Source organism: Hyperoodon ampullatus (assembly GCF_949752795.1).
Source record: "Hyperoodon ampullatus genome assembly, chromosome: 4".
NCBI classification, from domain to species: Eukaryota; Metazoa; Chordata; class Mammalia; order Artiodactyla; family Ziphiidae; genus Hyperoodon; species Hyperoodon ampullatus.
The window spans coordinates 123,382,963-123,405,191 of NC_136917.1; the positions used below are offsets into that span (position 1 = coordinate 123,382,963).

The window sequence follows — 22,229 nt, forward strand, 5'->3', positions numbered from 1 at the left end:
AGACAAACAATTACACAAACACGGTTGACCCTTGAACAACACAGGTTTAAAGTGCATGGATCCACTTACATGAAGATTTTTTTCAACAGTAAATACTACAGTACTACATGACTCACAGTTGGTTGAATACATGGATGCAGAACCATGGATAGGGAGGAAATGAATGCAGATACAAAGGTGCAACTAACATTATATGAGATTTTCCCACTGTGCAGAGGGTTGGCCCCCTAACCATTGTTGTTCAAGGGTTAACTGCATAGATTTTCGTAGGATTTTGCTTATCTGGCTGTCTTCTTGTGAGTCTAAAATGTAGTTAAGATTGAAAAAAGTTACTAGATAATGGCCACGATGAAGAGTTAAACCAAATTTGGGTAAATTAAACTCTTTTAAAGAATTTAAACTTTACTGTAGTGATAAAAATGACATTTCCTTAAAGAAACACAGTAATGTCAACAAAAGAGTAAATTGTATAACTGATCACATCAGAAAAAAATTCAAATACGATGTATGACTTCAGAGAACAGTGAAACTATCTCATAACAAATAAAATTTGATATATGGAAGGTCTGAATTAAGCAATGGCATTAAGTTTCTCATATTTTATATTAGCAAACATTAATTACATGATTTAGACAGCAATACAAACCAACAGTCTCAGGCAGTTGTTGAAGTGAATTGCTTGATAATAGGAGGTCTTGAAGGTTTTCACATGCTGAAATTCCTTCTTCAACCATTTCAATATTATTTTTAGAAACATCCAAATATGTGAGCTGTTTCAAGCTACCGACAAACTGTAGGTAAAAAAAAAAAAAAAAAAAGGAAATCTAATGACTCCATCAACAGTAAGTGGTGAAAAGTTTAGATAATAAACCTAATGCCAAGTTATAATTTAAAATTAAATATTTATATGAGAGGATTCATAATTTTTTTAATGCTATTAGTAATGGATTCAGTAATAAAGCTAAGAGCTCCTACTAATGTTAGCCCAGCAGAGTGACACCAGACATATACTTTTCTTTGGGAACTTAGCTGCCCATCATTTGCAAGGAGGAGAGCAAATATGGGGATTCGTATGGCTTTAGGTCTGAGAATGAACACAATGTCAGCTGCTAAGAAACTACATAGAAACTAGCTTACTTCAACAATTCCCTGGGCAAAATGAAATAAGATATAAAGTCAACTGCAACCGCTGGGAAGGACACACTCCATGGCATTAAGAGAGAGTGACAGTTGACCCTTAACAACACGGGTTTGAACTTCACAAATCTATTTACACATGGATGTTTTTCAACAGTAAATACTACAATACTATACTATTTGTGGTTGGTTCAATCTGTGGATGCAGAACCGCAGATCCAGAGGAGGAACCCCATAACAATGAAGGAATCTCAGATAGGGAGGGCTGACTATAAGTTATACACAGATTTTTGACTGCACAGAGGGTCAGTGCCCCCAACCCTTGAGTTGTTCATGGGTCAACTGTGTTTTACAAAAATTTATTACAGAAATTTTAGAATTTTAATCAAGAATGTGTTGACAAACCCAATCAAAAAATAGGCAGAAGATCTAAATGGACATTTCTCCAAAGAAGACATACAAATGACCAAAAAGCACATGAAAAGATGCTCAACATCACTAATTATTAGAGAAATGCAAATCAAAACTACAATTTTGATTGTACAAAACCAGTTCTACAAAACTGGTCAGAATGGCCATCATCAAAAAATCTATAAACAATATATGCTGGAGAGGGTGTGGAGAAAAGGGAACCCTCCTACACTGTTGGTGGGAATGTAAATTGGTACAACCATTATGGAGAACAGTATGGAGGTTGCTTAAAAAACTAAATATAGAACTACCATATTTAGCTCTCTAAATATGGTATAGATCCAGCAATCCCACTCCTGGGCATATATCCAGAGAAAACCATAATTCAAAAAGATACATGGGGATTTCCCTGGTGGCGCAGTGGTTAAGAATCCGCCTGCCAATGCAGGGGACATGGGTTTGAGCCCTGGTCCGGGAAGATCCCACATGCCGCACAGTAACTAAGCCCATGCGCCACAACTACTGAGCCTGCGCTCTAGAGCCCACGTGCCGCAAGTACTGAAGCCCGCGTGCCTAGAGCCTGTTCTCTGCAACAAGAAGCCACTGCAATGAGAAGCTCACACACCACAACAAAGAGTAGCCTCCGCTTGCCACAGCTAGAGAAAGCCCGCATGCAGCAGCAAAGACCCAACACAGCCAAATAAGTAAATTTATAAAAAAAAGATACATGCACCCCAATGTTCACTGCAGCACTATTTACAATAGCCAAGACATGGAAGCAACCTAAATGTCCATCAACAGAGGAATGGATAAAGAAAATGTGGTACATATATACAATGGAATATTACTCAGCCATAAAAAGAATGAAACAATGGCATTTGCAGCAACATGGATGGACCTAGAGATTGTCACACTGAGTGAACTAAGTCAGACAGAGAAAGACAAATATCATATAAGGACCCACTGATTAGCACAGGGAACTCTACTCAATGCTCTGTAATGACCTATATGGGAAAAGAATCTAAAAAAGAGTGGATATACGTATAGGTATAACTGACTTACTTTACTGTACACCTGAAACTAACACAACATTGTAAAAAAAAAAAAAAAAAAAAAAGGAATGTGTTGACAATTTTAAAAAATGTAATTTGCTTCTATCTAACAGTATTAAGAATTAAGTAATCATTTTTAAACTAATTAAAACTTATTTGAAAATGTGTAACTCATAAAAATGCAAAGGACAGACAGCAATAAGGAAAGTCTTTAAAATTTGATATACGTACCCCTGGAATAAAAGTCAGTCTATTACCATCCATCCAAAATTCTTTCAATCCACTTAGCTGCTCAAGTACTTCAGGCTATTTAGATTGGGGGGAAGGGGGAATATATTAATTTACTTGAATATATTTATTTGGCAAAAGAAGCTCCCCTGGGAATTTCTAATGATAAGTTTCACTTTTAAAAAAAAGCAGAGCCAAGACTCAAGCCTTTCCACTATATTATAGCTATTACACAAATATTACTAAACAGATATTCCATAACAGATTACATAAAACTCCTTTAAGCTTTTGATTACATAACAGGCTCAAGTATTTATACAATTAATAAATAAAACAAGACCCATTATTTTCAAGAATACAATAAAAAGATACTCTCAATCATTATCTGTAAAAAGATGTAGACTTTTAGGGAATCTTAAAAAACAAAACAAACAAAAAGATATTTTCCGATAACCTAGAGGGAGGAAAAAAGAAATAAGGCAATATACATCCTAAAAGTCCAATAATAAGGGAAAGGTAAGTAAACCAAGGCATAATCATATGATAAGCGTATTGTGTTATTTTCAGCTTCCTGCAATTACATGGTAGAATACTATTCATAACATGATGTTGAGGACCAAAAAATTAAAAAGATGTAGTGGACTTTGGTATTCAGGCAAAATTTGCTCTTAGGTATTGGTATTCACCCTTGGAGGCTCTTCTGAATGCATCCTTTGAAGATATTTCTGTCATCCCACAAACCTGTGTCCAATCATTGACAGTGTGATGGCATGGAGTGTCATCATATCTAATCACCATAATAACATGAGTAATACATAAAAGGCATGTCATTCAGATTTACTGTTAACATTAAGTATACGTAAGAATTCTAGGTTTAAATTGTATTAAAAGAAATCTCTTTCTGTGCTTTACCTGTTACAATTCTAACAGTAATTTTTTTTTTAATGTGTAATGTTGGAAGATGGAAATGGTACTAAAACTAATGATTCTGAATGATGCTCTGATTCATAAAATAAACAATAATTTAGAATTTTCAAATAGCTAATATGGAAATAGATTAATACATATAAGACAAATATTGAGAAAATGTACAACAGTTAGATAATTTAGGAAGCACAGAATATTCATTTTTTTCACAAGGAATAAAAACTTCTACAACACAGAGTAAAAGTCATCATATACCAGCTTCAATTAAAATATAATAAAGGATATAAAATAGCATATTTTAGAAAAAAACATGTGATACCCAAAACCACCATGCTCCTCCAGTGACTTCAGCTGAAAAGCTGTCTATTTAGTGAGCAAATGTACAATACAATATCCAAAGGGCAATCATGCAGCTGGTGGTGCTGAGAAATTCTTGTTCTTAAGACGATCATTTGGGGGCTTCCCTGGTGGCGCAGTGGTTGAGGGTCCGCCTGCCGATACAGGGGATGCGGGTTCGTGCCCCGGTCTGGGAGGATCCCACATGCTGCGGAGCAGCTGGGCCCATGAGCCATGGCCGCTGAGCCTGAGCGTCTGGAGCCTGTGCTCCGCGGCGGGGGAGTCCACGGCAGTGGGAGGCCCGCGTACCGCAAAAAAAAAAAGACTACCATTTGGAACTTAACAGCAATTTAAAAAAACGAGCTTGTAAACATAATGTAAAAATTTTAATGATGATGATATTCTTAATGAATTCCTCTTCAAAAAAATATCTAGCTTAGGGGTCTTCCCTGGTGGCGTGGTGGTTGAGAGTCCGCCTGCCGATGCAGGGGACATGGGTTCGTGCCCCGGTCCGGGAAGATCCCACATGCCGCGGAGCGGCTGGGCTCGTGAGCCATGGCTGCTGAGCCTGCGCGTCTGGAGCCTGTGCTCCGCAACGAGAGAGGCCACAACAGTGAGAGGACCCTGAACCGCAAAAAAAAAAAAAAAAAAAGAAAAATCTAGCTTATTTTTCTGAGTTCTCTTGGAGCAATGACTGAAGACAAAAAACTGCTTACATACTTCTTTCCTTTTTGATTTAGCGTCATACTACTTTGCATACAAAGCAAAAACACGATCCTGAGGTCTCATTACCAACTCGAAAATAATAGTTGTTTCACTCAATGTTTTCCTTTTAGCTATTAAGTAAAATTATAGAGAAGTACTTTATCACTGAGTAAATTCCTAAGCAATACTCCCATGCAGTTATTTTTGACTCACAAGTACTTTTCCTGATGCATTCTAGTCTGATGAAACTTTTTCCCTTATAATCTTTCGAAGTTTCTACTTCCTGTGCCTAAAAACTTTTAAATACCTTTTCTATGGGTTTCTCATTAATTTTACATTTTTACCCTCACTCCTTTCAGATGTTATCTGTTTAATTTTCCCTGTTAAAAATTTTCACATCTTGGGCTTCCCTGGTGGTGCAGTGGTTGAGAGTCCGCCTGCCGATGCAGGGAACACGGGTTCGTGCCCCGGTCTGGGAAGATCTCACATGCCGTGGAGCGGCTGGGCCCATGAGCCATGGCCGCTGAGCCTGTGCGTCCAGAGCCTGTGCTCCACAACGGGAGAGGCCACAACAGTGAGAGGCCCGCGTACCGCAAAAAAAAAAAAAAAAAAAGTTCATATCTTGTCTCCCTAAAATATGTGTATACCTTTATCCAATTTTATACTTTACAAATGCAGAGAAATAAACACATTAATTTTCACATTTTGCTCTTGATCAAATGAAAAGACTTATGGATAGTGAGGTTGGTGAGAACTTACCACTTCTGTGAATTCATTACTTCCCAAATCCAGTCTTTCCAGCTGGGTCAGTCTATTCATGGTTCTATGCACAATGGATTAATAAAGAATTAAGTATACAAAAATATCAATTACATGGAATCTTTTAAAATTTATAGTGTAAAATATTCTTATGTATTATCTAATAACATACAGGCTTTCAAATGTTGATAAAATAAAAACAATAATTTTCTAAGAAAAAAGTCATATTTAATTTCTAAATAAAATAAGTTATCAATTATTCTCTAATTTTGCCTTCTCATCAGGTTATTTCTATTCTTAAGAAGTAACTACAGTAAATTTAAACCCCCAGTCCAGAATACGAGTAACTGATTTTCCATTTTCTCCACAAAATAAATTTTCAAATAGTATAAATTAACTAATGATTAGATTGTTTGGCAGCTTCATATGAATTACCATTTTTCAAGACTGGTGATATATTTGTAAAACTTTAAGATAATTAACTGGAAATTAACATTCAAAATTCCAAGAACAGTAAATATTACATTGTTCCCCACATTTTCAAATTAAATTCAATACAATTCAAAATAAAGTTTTACATGAATCACAAATATAATTCGTAGACTGCATTCATTTTAAATTAAAGCTACAATATACCATTTTTAACTTCCAACTTAATACCAACATATCTCTGCAACTACAGAAACTTGAAGAATGTACAAACTGATTTCATGATGAAATAAACTAAGCTGTATTTTTATAGCTCCTTCAATGAAGGCACTTTTGAAACTAAACTAATTTCTAATTAATTCAAACACATATTTATATTCTTAAATTATTATTTTTAGAAAAACCTATTATTTAATAGGTTGAGGTGCTACCAGCTACCCAGATAAGGAACTATATTAATTTTTTTTCTAATTTTTAATTAAAAAAAATTTTTTTGGCAGTGCCGCATGGCTTGAGGAGTTCCCCAACCAGGGATTGAACCTGGGCCACAGCAGCAAAAGCACCAAATCCTAACCACTAGACCACCAGGGAACTCCCTAGGAACACATTAAATTTTTTTTAGGATATGACAAAATAATGGCAAAATACAATCATATTATCAATATATCAATATGTTAATTAGGAAATTAACACCATTAAAAACCAACAGACTCCTTAAATTATGACACAAGAACCCAGATTATTTTTATCTTCTCTTGAAATTCAACAAATTAATAATAATAAGTAAAATAAAACTTGATTAAATTTATCTGGCTTTTTAGTGAAAAAAAAATAAGAATACATATCATAATTGTAATGTAATCATGTTACTGACCTACCATTAGAGAAAGCTAATTTTCCCTAACCCTTCCATTTAAAATATGCCATTCTATCAACACTAATTTAATTCATCTCCCAACACCAATTTTTCTCAAAGCTGCTTTATTTAACTCTGATTTACTGAGTGCCTATTCTCAGGTTCTATGAGGTACTATAATTCTACCTCCCTTACTCACATCTGTCTTTGTCCTGAAAACCTGTAAATTAGTTCCAATTTGCTTTATAACAAAGCAAAAAGGTGTCTCCAGGATCCTGCTCAAGAAAGACTAGATAATAACTCCTATGTCCATAATACTATACCAGGTTGACATGTGAGAAAGGTAAAGAGGGCTGTGATGAGAGGGTAAGATTGAAAGAAGAAAACATGGTCTCATTTTTCTTAATTCAGTATTCTTATAATGACAAGATAACAGAAAATTCACATGCAGCAATTAAACACTTTATATCAACAAGGGTAAGTTATTTTTTAAAAAGGGTACAAAAAGAAAAGCAGTGCAGGGCTTCCCTGGTGGCACAGTAGTTGAGAGTCCGCCTGCCGATGGAGGGGACACGGGTTCGTGCCCGGGTCCCGGAAGATCCCACATGCCGCGGAGCGGCTGGGCCCGTGAGCCGTGGCCGCTGAGCCTGCGCGTCCGGAGACTGTGCTCCGCAACGGGAGAGGCCACAACAGTGAGAGGCCCGCGTACCGCAAAAAAAAAAAAAAGAAAAGCAGTACACTAGAAAATTCAATTACAAACAATATCGTTAGAAATTTAAGTTTTAAAACTGATTTAGGAAAATGTGAATGACACAGATATGTAATAAAAAAGAGGAAATACATTGTTAAATTCTAAAAGCATCTCCATCGCAACTTGCTGTAGCTAACATTGGCAACTTTGGTCCTACTCATACACCTCAAAAATCTAAGACACAAGATTTCATCTTTTCATTTTCATTTCATTTTTACATCTATTCATTTAAGATCCGGCTTCCTACTTCAAGGAGAAAGTGAATACAATATCCCTCAAATTTCATCCTGTTTGTCTCTAAAATTCCTTTGTATTTAACTCATTTTTACCTTCTCTTCTGTCTCAGAGGAAAAATATACATCCTTTGTGTTCTTTGTACTGTGCTCTCCAGTATTAAGACGGTATTAAATTCCATTTAACTGCGTATTTAAAACAGCTTTCCCACTGTTCTAATCTTGGATCATAAAAAGGTCCACTCATGGGCTTCCCTGGTGGCGCAGTGGTTGAGAGTCCGCCTGCCGATGCAGGGGACACGGGTTCGTGCCCCGGTCCGGGAGGATCCCACGTGCCGTGGAGCGGCTGGGCCCGTGAGCTATGGCTGCTGAGCCTGTGCGTCCGGAGCCTGTGCTCCGCAACGGGAGAGGCCACAACAGTGAGAAGCCCGCGTATCGCAAAAAAAAAAAAAAAAAAAGGTCCACTCACATAACCTGAATGCACATGACTTTCCTAACACATAAAACTGTGGCCTCTTCACAGTTTGTGAGGCCTCAAATATTTTAATCATGTCTTAAAAAGAAAGCAGTAAAGAATTACATTTGCAAATACACTGAGAGAGCCCGATCTGAAGTTAAATAAAGACTTAAAGTAGAAGGAGTTAAAATAAGTGAATTAACCTATGATATCAGAGACACCATATTAATTGTAGGCTTAGATGTTTCAGTAAACAATTTACACCTTGTTTATTCAAATCTCTTAGCAGTCAAGTTCTGAGCTAAGGAGTCATCAATGCCAATAACAAATCTGTAAAAATTTAAACCTTTTTGAATTTTAATATGGATAATTCCCACTTTATACTCACAACCATCACCATAAACTCTAATCAATCCAGTCTTTTGGGAATCAAAACCAGATATGCTCCTTGCCCTCAAAGCCTTACACTCATGGGGGGGTGGGGATGGGGAGGAGGAAGAACCAAGTACATGTGCCAATGGGAATATGCTGGCCAGGTAAGACAAGAGTAAAATGTATTTTAAAAATTAGGCTAATGCAGTAAATGTCATAACAGATATAAGTAAAATGCTATAGAAGTTGAGTAAACAGAACAACTAACTCCTGGAGAAATGAAGATGCTTCTATCAAGAGGTGACAACTCTTGACAAATAAACTACAACAGGAGTCTGAGAAGTTTTCTGTAAGGGTCAGATATTTTAGGCTTTGCATAAAGTCTCTGTCAAACTACTTGACTCTACCACTGTAGAGCAAAAGCAGCCACAGACAATATGTAAATGAATGAATGTGGTTCTGGTGAAACTATTTACAAAAAGTAGGCTCTGGGACAGATTTAACCAGTCTGTAGTTTGCCATTACCTAAACTGTAAAAATGCAGCAGTGAATCAGGGTGTTTTAAGACATTTCTTCAATAAATGGACATAGACCAGTGCATTTTGGGTTTGTTTATCTGTTTTAGTTTTATCTTATTTGCTCTTGGACTGCCATCTCCTCTTGATGTTAGCTTACCAGTAGGGGGCCCTCCATCCCATTTCCAATTTACAACAGACTAAAACCAAACAAGTTCTGAAAACTTAAGAGTTACCAGACTTTACATGAAGACCTTATGAATCTAATGAGTACTATGTAAGAGCTCTAGTATAGGAACGGGGATCTTAATTTGGGACTCAGGCGGGCTTTACATACTTATTATTCTGACTTTTGTCACACGAGACTGAGTTCCAGAAAACTATGAAATCACTATTAAATACCAACAGATATACAGATTTTTATATTGAACACCACTAATTAATATACAAAGACCACAAATGTCAGTCTTTTAAAATAATTTGCACTCACATTTTAGATATTAAAAAGTTAATATTTCTCTAAGGATTTAAGAATTTAAAATTCTAAACTAAATTTCACAAAGGATAGCACCTTTACTTACTTTGGCAACATTTTCAACTGGTTTTCTCTAAGTTCTAATATCTGGAGTTTAGTTAATCTGCAAAACAAATAAAATAAATCAAGCATGTATGACAAAGATAAAGAATTTAATTAACAAATTAATGCAATCCTCTAAAATTTTAAAGCAACCAATATTTATTGTGTAATTACAACGTGCAGAATATTGTATTAAAAATTACACAGAAATATAAAGGAAGAAAAGACTATTTTGCTCCTCAGAATTAATGGGGGGGGGATAAACACTTCTTGACGTATCCAAAGCACAAAATAACTGCCCCCTAATATCCATTCTAACAAACTTCATGCATTTTTCTGGAAAAACCTTCCCAGATTATTAGTCATTAGTAGATTAGAGAACAATAATTTAACTCTAGGGTTGAGCTCTGAGAGAGAAAAATAAAGAAACACAAGGGGACATGGAAAAGGAGAAAATCCTCTGGCACTTCAGTGACGCACATTCCAATAAAATTAGAGGATAAATGAGCAGATGAACTGGTCCAGAGGTGCTCACTAATGCTACAACAGCAATCATATTACAACATACAACTTATGAAGTCAGCAGGCTGTATACTTTAAACTTACACAGTGTTACATGTCAAAAACATTTCAATTTTAAAAAGTGGTCCAAATACCAGATACAGAAGAGAAATCTGACAAGTACATGACATGCATATATGTATACACATACACACATGTGTGTATATACATGTATGTGTGTACATACATACATATATGTGTGTATGTATGTAAATATATAAAGCATTATAATGTGGTTCCCATAGGACAGTCACTGGGCTGCAACGACACCCAAAATTCTTTTTTCTTTTTTGAAATACAATTGACAAACAACATTGTTAGTTTCAGGTGTACAACATAATGATTCGATATTTGTATGTACAGTTGACCCTTGAACAACATAGGCATCAGAATTCCAATGCGACAGAGTAACCGCTTGAGCTGAAGCCAGCCCATAGCTGACCCTTGAACAACATGGGTTTGAACTGTGCGAATCCACCTATACAGAGATTTTTTTCAACAGTAAATACTATGGTACCACATGATCTGTGGTTGGTTCAATCTGTGGATTTGGAAGCTTGGATACTAAGGAACTACAGATATGGAGGGCCAACTATAAGTCATATGCGGATTTTTGACTGTGTGGAAGATTAGCACCCCTAATCCATGCATTGTTCCAGGGTCAACTATATTGTGAAATGGTCACCACAAAAAGTCTAGTTAACATCTGTCACTATACACAGTTACAAAAAATTTTTTTTTCTTGAGATGAGAACTTTTAAGATCTATTCTCTTAGAAACTTTCAAATACCACACAATACAGTATGGTTAACTACAGTCACAATGCTGTACATTACATCCCCATGATTTGTTTATTTTATAACTGGAAGTTTGTACCTTTTGACCACCTTCACCCATTTTGCCCACCCCTGCCCCCTCACCTCTGGCAACCACCAATCTTTTCTCTGGTATCTATGAGCTTGGGGTTTTGGTGGGTTTTTTAAGATTTCACATACAAGTGAGATCATATGGTTTTTGTCTTCAAGACAAAAAGATGACTACCATATTTACATGTATTTGGATAGCATTTTCTCTAGCAATTAATCTTAACAGTAATAATTTGATACCTATTGTTCATTTACTAATTCATTTTTCCATTAGAAAAATTATTCAGGGACTACAGTATGACAAGAAGTTCAAGCAGGGAGCAATGGGGTGGACCCCAGAAACACATTTTTCTTTTCTCCAGAACTTTGATTCCAGTGAAGACAGATAAACCAATAATTAGATGATTTTTAAAAATGTGTAAGTGCTAAGAATAAAGCATTTTATCTCAAATATGCAAAAATTATCCCGATTTAAATAAACTCCCTATTTTTACATACTTTAAAACCAAGTGTTAAATTACGTTTTTCTTTTAAATTTTCACTGCTTATTTCTACTTGGGAAAATAAATTCCAAGACAAAATAACAAGTTCTAAAGAAACTATAAAAACTACAATGCTTGGAAATAATTACAAAAGAAGAGCCTATGAAACTGTAATTAATAGTATTACTAAAGCAACTTGTAGTTTTGTAAACTTTACAAGAGCAAACAAGAGACGGTTTTAGAAGAAACTGTAACTTACCTGCCAAAATTAGCTGGCAAGAACTCAAGGAAAGCGTCATTCAGATATAACTGGGTTAGGTTTAACAGCTGAGAAAATCCATCAGGAAGCCTATGTAAAATAAACCAGAGTTTAAATTTAATTCATATACAGAATTTTAGTCTCTTATTAAAATCTGTCTAAGAAACTGTCTAACCAACACATGTTCTTAATAGATAACAGTCACCTCTTCACTTTTATGAGTGATCCTCAAATTGAGATTTGCCTTTTATAATAACTTACCTGTTTCAATGTTTACACCTTCATCATTTTTTAAAAGTGAGGCAATATTTGTCCCAATAAGATAAAATCTGCACATAACAGTCAACCATGAATGAGCCACAACACACAGAAATGTATTCAGGCCATGACTATGGTATACCAGCAGACACTCTTGAAATTCACCTTATCTAACACCAATCCAAAGGACTAGACAAAGAATTCTAAACTTTGACAGTATTGACTTTTGGGGCTGGATAATTCTGTGTTGTCAGGAGGCTGTCTTCTGCATTGTAGGATGTTTAACAGCAACCCTAGCCTCTGACCCACTAGAAGCCAGCAGCACTGTCCACCACCACAAGTTGTGAAAACCAAAAAATGTCTCTAGAATTTCCCAAATAGCCGTAAGAGCAAAACAGTCCCTATTTGAGAAACACTGGTTTAGATTATTTTCAATTTCAATATTTGGTCCCTAAATAATCAAATAAAGATTGTATAATTTTGTAATTACCAAATGGAAAGAAATAATATTAAAAGCTGAATGACATTTAAGATAATTTAAAAACCTGTAAGTAGCTTTACTTTTATTTCCTCTGGCTTACAAAAGAAATTACAAATCTAGAACTTGATGCTAGAGCAGTATTTTCAGATGAAGGTAGAACATCATCTTTACATGTTTGTCCTTTACATGTTTGCCTATGTTTGGAAAAACTCGTTAAATACAATACTGTACTATGTGAAAGCTGGTTTCAACTTTCAACTTAGCTATACTAAGCTATGCTTCACACTATTCACCTTTTGCTTCATCATTACATTTTTGCAAAATTTAACAGCTTTGGTGCTAAGAAAGCATTCTGCTTAAAGCCATTACCATCATAAAAGAATATATGTGACCTCTGGTATATAGTATAACCAATCACATGGCTATTCCCTTTTTTTGTTGTTTTTACCTTTTTGACCTTTTGGTTTCTTTTATTCTTTTCAAAAGTTTGAGTATGCCACACACATTGGATTTGCAGGTGAAGACATTTTTATATTGTGCAAGTAACACTGAGCTAGGAGACCTGGATTCTAGTCTCATTTCTGACATTTACTATCTGTGAGACTTGGGGAAAAGCACTTGCCTTATCTGTATGGATGTCAAATTTACCTCTGTAATATATGGAGTTAGAAGGAGTAATTAAAAGGCTCCTTTTTAATCTAACTAAAATTTTGTGCAGATTTCAGACTGGTATTAACTGTTCATTAAAATGTAGAAAGTAATATTCTACTATATCATACTTGCTTTATTCACAAAGGTAACTTTTAATTCAACAGAGAACTCACTTGGAAATAGGATTTACACTGGCCTCCACAATTGTCAAAACTTTACAATTTTTTATATTTTCTGGAAACTCCTGTATTCCTAGAAAATGAACAAATAATCAATGATCAAGTGAAAAGAATCTATTACAAAGGAAAAAATCATAATGATATTAATAATTAATGTACACTTTTCAGATTCAAAATTTACCAACTGAGCAGATTCTTGATAAACTGACAACACCAACATCAAACGAACAGAACCATCTGTACAACAATTTCTCTTCGCTCTTTTGCCTCTTTATGACTACTGCTAATTATCTTGTTTAGTTTTGCCTTCCTTTCCTTCTCCCAGCTCTTCTGAAAATCAGTGCCTTCTCTATGTGGTATTAAGGACACAAAATTCAGAACAATTAAGCATTCTTTGTTTTTTCATATAAAAAGAGGCATTAATTTTTAAAAAATTTTTATTGGAGTATAGTTGATTTACAATGTTGTGTCAGTTTCTGCTGTAGAGTAAAATAAGTCAGTGATACATATATATATATCTACTCTTTTTTAGATTCTTTTCCCATATAGGTCATTACAGAGTATTAAGAAGAGTTCCCTGTGCTATACAGTAGGTTCTTATTGGTTATCTATTTTTTATATAGTAGTGTGTATAAAAAGAGGCATTACTTCTTAATTGCTGGGCTCCAGACTGAGCTGGTCCCTAATACATACAGGATAACAAAGCTGAAAGCAAAGCTGAAGACAGAAGAGGTAGAAAATATGTATCAGATATGCCAGTGGATATGCCTGACGCAGTCGTACACAAATACTTCTGTAAAATACAACACAAATGTGACAAGTCAAATTTTGGTAGAAGTTTCTTAGCACTTAATCTTATCTCTTCAACTTATCTTAGCAAAAATATAGCAACAATAATTTGTGAACTAGCAACAATCCATAGAGAAACTTTAAGTAGTACTGTTCTAATCTAGACTAGAGGAATGCGAATTAATAACTTTAAAAAATATTCAAAAAATTCTGTGTTATAAGACTCACTCCTCCACTAACATAACATGTATATCAAAGGGGCTGACACTAAAGGATCATTTATAGCTCTTTCAACTTCATTGACGTATGATCCTAAGCAAGTTTACTACAGTGCCCAAGTATAGAATTTCAGATAATGAAAAATGAATGATACAAAATCATCAACTGGCAAGTATTACAGTAATAACTGATCAGTCAAAACTCATCAATGGATGCTAAAATTAGTGGGTTAAAGAATGAAGAAAAACAGTATGCATTTATATAGTCTCAAAGTTTCTCTCCCCAAAATACTTATTAATTTTAAGAGGGGGGAAAAAGTGAAGAAATCTCATAGGCACCACTTAAACTGTTTCAAAGTTAGCATCAGCAGTTAACAGCATCATCACGGGGCAACTAATCTTAAGACGCACTGAGAAGGGGTGCAGCATCTACTGTTGTGTTCCTGCCCCAAACACCCAACCTGAATTGAACCATAAGCAAACATCAAACAAATCCAAATTAAGGGAAATCCTATACACCTGGCCAGTAATCTTCAAAACTCTCCGGGTTTAAAAAGATAAAGACAAAGAAAAACTGAACAACTACCCAGGTAAGAGGAGATCAAAGAGAACTGACTGTGGTAAATAGCCAAACCTACTTCACACACACACACACACACACACACACACACACAAAACTGGAAAAATCTGAGTAAGACTGGGGGGCTGTATTAATGTCAATATTATTACTATTCTACAATAACTGCAAACATTACCATTGGGGGAAACTAGGTGACAAATACAAGAGTACCACTCTGTAATGTTTCTTAAAACTGCATGTGAATCTACAATTATCTCAATAAAAATTTCAATTAAAAAAATCGGGGCTTAATGATTCCTTAAGGAAAGGTTTTATCATTGTTGTTTTATTAAAATTCAATTTCCCTAACAGTTTCAAGACGATTCTTTTTTTTTTTTTTTCAATTTTAGTTTAAGGAACTTTTGTTGGAATTTACAGAGTTCATGTAAAGCTTCAAATCAGAATATGTTAACACTGATGGATATCTAATGATATTAAGGAATTACTGTTAGCTGGTTCTCTTTTTTTAAGTGTGATAATAGAGAGTTTCATCTTAACATATTTATACATGAAAGAGGTTGTCTGATTTGCCTTAAAATAATCAGAGGTGGCAAAACAGGAGGTATAAATGAAACTATAACATACTGATAAATTTTGAAGCTGGTTGGTAGGCACATCAGGTTTACTGTATTATTCTCTCTACTTAGATAACAATATTAACAAAAAAAGGACTTTAAAACAGCTATTGTACTTAAAGGGAAAAAATGAACAAAACGGGGAGGAAAAGATTAAATGTAAGAAATAGAAACTTTACAAGTGATAAATACAATATGTGAATGAAAAATCCAAAGGACAGGATTAAAAGATTAGTCACTGTAGGAGAACATGTCAGAGAGACAGGAAGACATGGCAACAGAAAAGAGCCATTCTGAAACATAGAGGGGGAAAAAATATATGAAAACCCAGGGATACATGGGACAATGTAAAGCAGATTAACATATATTTACCTATTTTTAGAAGTTTGCTTATCAGGCACCACTAAGAGTACATGCTCTGTGAGGGGAGAATCTTTGCCTCTCTTGTTCACTACTGGAATAGGACATGGCACATAGTTATCAGTGTCACTAGATAACATCCAAATTCTTTCCCAGGGTGGTAATATCAATTTTCATACTACAGTACCTATTTATATTCTTGTTGACATTTGATGATGTCTCTACTTTTTGCTAGTATAAGGGGTTGAACCTCACCAGAAATAACAGAAATACTAATTAAAACTAGATATTTTCCTGGTATTTCCTAGAGATGCTGAACACATTTTCATGTGTTTAATGATCTATTTCAATTGAAGTGCAGCTGATTCACAACATTATGTAAGTTTTAGGTGTACAGTATAGTGATTCAGTATTTTTTTACAGATTATACTCCATTAAAAGTTATTACACGGCAATGGTTATAATTCCCTGTGCTGTACAATATATCTTTGATGCTTATCTATTTTATACATAGTAGATCATATTTCCTAATCTCATGCCCCTATCTAGTCCCGTTCTCCTTCCTGGAAGAATCAAGCTCCCTGACTTCACACCATACTACAAAGCTACAGTAATCAAAACAGTATGGTACAGGCACAAAAACAGAAATATAGATCAAAGGAACAGGGTAGAAAGCCCAGAAATAAACCCACACACCTGTGGTCAATCAATCTACAACAAAAGAGGCAAGAATATACAATGGAGAAAAGACAGTCTCTTCAATAAGTGGTGCTGGGAAAACTAGACAGCTACATGTAAAAGAAAAAAATTAGAACATTCTCTAACACCATACACAAAAACAAACTCAAAATGGATTAGAGACCTAAATTAAGACCAGATGGTATAACAATCCTAGAGGAAGACATAGGCAGAAAACTCTTTGACATAAATCACAGTAATATCTTTTTTTTTTTTTTTTTTTTTTTTGCAGTAAGCGGGCCTCTCACTGTTGTGGCCTCTCCCGTTGCGGAGCACAGGCTCCGGATGCGCAGGCTCAGCGGCCATGGCTCACAGGCCCAGCCACTTCACGGCATGTGGGATCTTCCCAGACCGGGGCACGAACCCGTGTCCCCTGCATCGGCAAGCGGACTCTCAACCACTGCGCCACCAAGGAAGCCCAGTAATATCTTTTTGAATCCATCTCCTAGAGTAATGGAACTAAAACCAAAAATAAACAAATGGTGGGGCTTCCCTGGTGGCGCAGTGGTTGAGAGTCCGCCTGCCGATGCAGGGGACACAGGTTCGTGCCCCGGTCCAGGAAGATCCCACATGCTGCAGAGCTGCTAGGCCCGTGAGCCATGGCCGCTAAGCCTGCGCGTCCAGAGCCTGTGCTCCGCAATGGGAGAGGCCACAGCAGTGAGAGGCCCACGCACCGCAAAAAATAAACAAACAAACAAACAAACAAACGGGACCTAATTAAACTTAAAAAGCTTTTCACAGCAAAGGGAACCATAAACAAAACAAAAAAGACAACCCACAGAATGGGAGAAAATATTTGCAAACAATACGACTGATAATGGGATTAATCTCCAAAATATATAAACAGCTCATACAGCTCAATATTAAAAAACAACAAACAATCCAATCAAAAAATGGGCAGAAGATCTAAACAGACATTTCTCCAAAGAAGACATACAGATGGCCAAAAGGCACATGAAAAGACTCAACATCGCTAATTATTAGAGAAATGCAAATCAAAACTACAATAAGGTATCACCTCATATGGGTCAGAACGGCCATCATGAAAAAGTCTACATAAAAATGCCAGAGAGGGTGTGGAGAAAAAGGAACCCTCCTCCACTGTTGGTGGGAATGTAAATTGGTACAGCCACTATGGAGAGCAGCACAGAGGTTCCTTAAAAAACTAAAAATAGAGTTACCATATGATCCTGCAATCCCACTCCTGGGCATATATCCAGAGAAAACTATAATTCAAAAGGATACATGCAACCCAATGTTCACTGCAGCACTATTTGCAATAGCCAAGAGATGGAAGCAACCTAAATGTCCATCGACAGAGGAATGGATAAAAATGTGGTACATATATACAATAGAATATTACTCAGCCATAGAAAAGAATGAAATAAGGCCATTTGCAGCAACGTGGATGGACCTAGAGATTATCATACTAAATGAAGACAGATAGAAAAAGACAAATATCATATGATATCGCTTATATGTGGAATCTTTAAGAAAAAGAAAAAATATACAAATGAACTTATATTCAAAACAGAAATAGATTTTTTGTAATAAGCTACAAGGGAAAAAATCTGAAAAAGAATATGTATATATACACACACACACACTTACATATAAACACACATACAAATGTATATGTATAACTGAATCACTTTGCTGTACAACTGAAACTAACACAACACTGTAAATCAACTATACTTGAACTTAAAAAATCTCTTAAAAAAGGGACTTCCCTGGTGGTCCAGTGGTTAAGACTCTGCGCTTCCACTGCAGGGGGCATGGGTTTGATCCCCGGTCGGAGAACTAAGATTGAGCTAAGATCCTGCATGCCGCATGTCACAGCAAAAAAAAACCCAAAAAACAAAAAACTCTAGCTCCATCCACATTGCTGCAAATGTCAGAATGTCATTCCTTTTTACGGCTGATTAATATTTCATCATGCACACACACACACATATGTATAAAACACGTCTTCTCTATCCATCTGCTGATAGATGCTTGCATTGCTTCCTACTGATCATTTTTCTTTCTTCTTCTTTGAGTTCTCTGTTCACTGCACATTTTTTATTGGATTCTTTTAATTACTGATTGTAAGCATTCTTTAGAAATACTAGTATATCAAATGTTTTCTCACAGCCTGTCATGAATTTTTACTTTATATTTTGTCATGGAGAAATTTCATTCCTTTACTGCTGTGCTTTTAATATTCGAATAAGACATCTTTCCTACTCCAAAGTCGTAAAAATATTTTTCTACATTTTCTAATAATTGTAATTTTTGTTTTTCATATTACTTAATCTGCAATTTATTTTAGTATATACTGTGAAGTAAGGTTCTCTTTGTTTTTACTATTTCCCATATAAAAACACTGTGCCAACACTTATGAAATATTTGTTTTCCTTATTCCACTGATTTGTAGAGGCATTTCTGTGTGTCATATTCCATTTGTAGAGGAATTTTTGTGTGTCACATTCCATGGTTATGTTTCTGGGCAGTCTTTTCTGTTACCCTCTTCTACTGATCTATTCCATAGTTTTATGTCTTCCTGTTTAGATCATACTGTACATTTTTTTTTTTTTTTTTGCGGTACACAGGCCTCTCACTGTTGTGGCCTCTCCCATTGCGGAGCACAGGCTCCGGACGCGCAGGCTCAGCGGCCATGGCTCACAGGGAAGCCCATGCTGCACATTTTCTGTTAAGTTTATTTCTAGATATATGTGATAGATGGATTACATTAATGACCACTCACTACTCCCTATCACCACTCTCTGAATGTGATGTACCAGCTCCTCCCAACAAAATGCGAAGTATAATTTCCCTAATCCTGATTCTGGGCTCAGCCATCTGTTTTGGTTTGGCCACTAATATGTTAACACAATTGATGAAATCAAGGGTTTAAAAAAGCCCTGCCTAATTTCCACTAGATCTCAGGTTCCCCTAACTGTCCTATGAGGACATGCCTGGGATGCCTGGGCTAGCCTGACAGAGGATGAGATCTACAGCAGAGCCACTCCTGTCATCCCAGCAGAGGATTTCCAACATTTTAATTTAAACAGTCTTTATCCATTTCTGTTATTAAAGTTTTATTACCCTTATAAACTGAGTCAAGTACTTTCCTCCCTTTCTAATCTCTAGAATAGATTTTATAAATTAAGGATTGTCCCATTCCATGAAGGTTTGGTCCAACTTTTCCCTAAAATTAGGTCTAACCGTTTTTCTGACCACTAATTTGATTTAGTATTTTCAGTTTTCTATTTCTTCTTGAGTTGATTTTGGAAATTTTTCATTTCATGTAAGTTTTAAACTTTAGTGGCTTTATAGCATTCATTTTCTTTTGGGTGAGAAGTCAGTTTTAAATAAAATTATGGTAATAGGGATGTGAGAGATGTTGCTTTTTGGAGGGAATGAGGGATAGGAATTTTCTTAATGCTGAAATAAAAACTTGACAACCCTATTACAAGTCCCCAAAATGGAACAACTGATCTACAAAGCATTCCTTTACCAGCACATTTAACGCTTCAAATATATATTTTAGGGCATTTATACAATGAATTATTTAATAGTATCTGTATGCTTCTTATATTACTGCTAATAGGTCTTATTTAGGCTGACTCAATTCTCTATTCTAAACACGTGTAACTACTTAGTATACTGTACTTTTGTACAACAACTCGTTAAATTTGACTTACCCGCTAATAATAACATCGATATTTTTTACACTAATTTTTCTTCTTTCTTTTCTCTCATTTATTTACATACAAAATATTTAGTGTTACTGAATCCTATAAATTTAGGAGTTAAATTCTTATCAGTTCTTCAACTAACAAATAATTTGCCTCAAGTGATAATTCTACTGAGGGTACATTAAAATAACTCTCCTAGGTGGCAGGCCCTAAGGAATATCTGACAGCAGCAGGGCACCCATGGTAGATGTGGGAGACACTGAAGAATAGGGCAAAAAAAGGAAGGAGGTTTCAATAATTATGAAAAAGGTGCAATGAACTTTAAAAAAAAATCACTATATTTAATTTCAAATGACATGTATTTCATATTTCTCTTGAGTAAACACCAAGGAATGGAATTACCAAGTTCATTATATGTCTATTGATGTGTTGAATAACACTGATTTATTTTCAAATATCAAACGTGAATGCCCAGAATGAGTCCCACTTGGTTGTGGTGAATAATTCTTATCATATACTTAAAAAAAAAAAAAAATTCCACATCTAGAGGGAAGGTGGGAGGAGGACATTCTACACTGTCCTCATTAGAGCCTGACTTCATTTTCATACTCAGCTTTACATATCATTTCACTGGTTTTTATTAAAGTCTATAATGTATCTTGAAATAGTCTATGTAAATGACATTATTCTAAGAGCTGTAATATTTTTAGTACATGATAAAGTCTATCTAAGGAGAAAAAGACCAAAGACTACAGTATGTTCTACTGACCTAAAATTTTATACGGATAATTTTAAGAGTTCTAGGACTTCCCTGGTGGCACAGTGGGTTAAGAATCCGCCTGCCAATGCAGGGGACACGGGTTCGAGCCCTGGTCTGGGAAGATCCCACATGCCACAGAGCAACTAAGCCTGTGCACCACAACTACTGAGCCTGAGCTCTAGAGCCTGAGAGCCACAACTACTGAGCCCGTGTGCCACAACTACTGAAGCCTGTGCGCCTGGAGCCCATGTTCCGCAACAAGAGAAACCACCGCAGTGAGAAGCCTGGGCCCGCAACGAAGAGTAGTGCCCGCTCGCCACAACCAGAGAAAAGCCCACGTGCAGCAACGAAGACCCAACACAGCCATAAATAAATAAATAAATAAATTTATTAAAAAAAAAAAAAGAGTTCTATGTTAGACTTCTGCAATTTAAATTTTTAATGGACAGTAATGCTTATATCATCTTCCACATATACTTCATATTTTTCAAATTTTAAAGTACTTTATTTCATAGCATGTGGTTTATAAAAATTAACCAATCAGTATCTATGAAATAGTAACTCTAATTTCAGATACATGGTAGTAATTTTTTCCTAAGCAAGTAGTTTTGAAGTACTCACTGGTTTCCTGCTTTTACAAATTGCTAGCAATGTATTCACTGTGATTTCAATTCTTATCATATATATGTTCAGGTTCCAAGTCTGTATCTCCGGTTCCCTCCTCTCTCCTTAACTCCAAATAAGAATTTTCAAATGTCCTTTAGGTACTGGTTAGGTACCTTAAATAAAACATGTCTCGAACTGAAATTACTTATTCTCTATATTATTCAGCAAATATACAGAGTTCCTTTTCTTGAAAGCTAAAATGTAGCAAGAAAAATAAATATTTTCATTCTATTGGCTTCCTTCCTTCCTCAGTAGTGTTCCTTCTCAGTATCTTTTGTACCTTTCTCTCCTTCCTCCAGATCTCTTAATGTTGGGTTGCCACCAGGGCTCGTTCTTTAG

The 22,229-nt window shown here is 35.6% G+C and overlaps 1 protein-coding gene across 7 annotated transcripts in view; it reads right to left on the bottom strand.

The window, feature by feature from the left end:
* The window catches only part of ERBIN (erbb2 interacting protein), a gene marked incomplete at both ends in the record, with an annotated part of 68,314 nt that overhangs the window by 37,746 nt on the left and 8,339 nt on the right, over positions 1-22,229 (bottom strand). For all 7 annotated transcript variants that reach the window (XM_079703568.1, XM_079703564.1, XM_079703567.1 and 4 more), the window contains 6 exons: positions 647-791; positions 2,832-2,906; positions 5,556-5,619; positions 9,750-9,806; positions 11,914-12,003; positions 13,477-13,555. In XM_079703568.1, the coding sequence (XP_079559694.1) occupies positions 647-791; positions 2,832-2,906; positions 5,556-5,619; positions 9,750-9,806; positions 11,914-12,003; positions 13,477-13,555 (510 nt within the window). The remainder of the gene's footprint in view (positions 1-646; positions 792-2,831; positions 2,907-5,555; positions 5,620-9,749; positions 9,807-11,913; positions 12,004-13,476; positions 13,556-22,229) is intronic.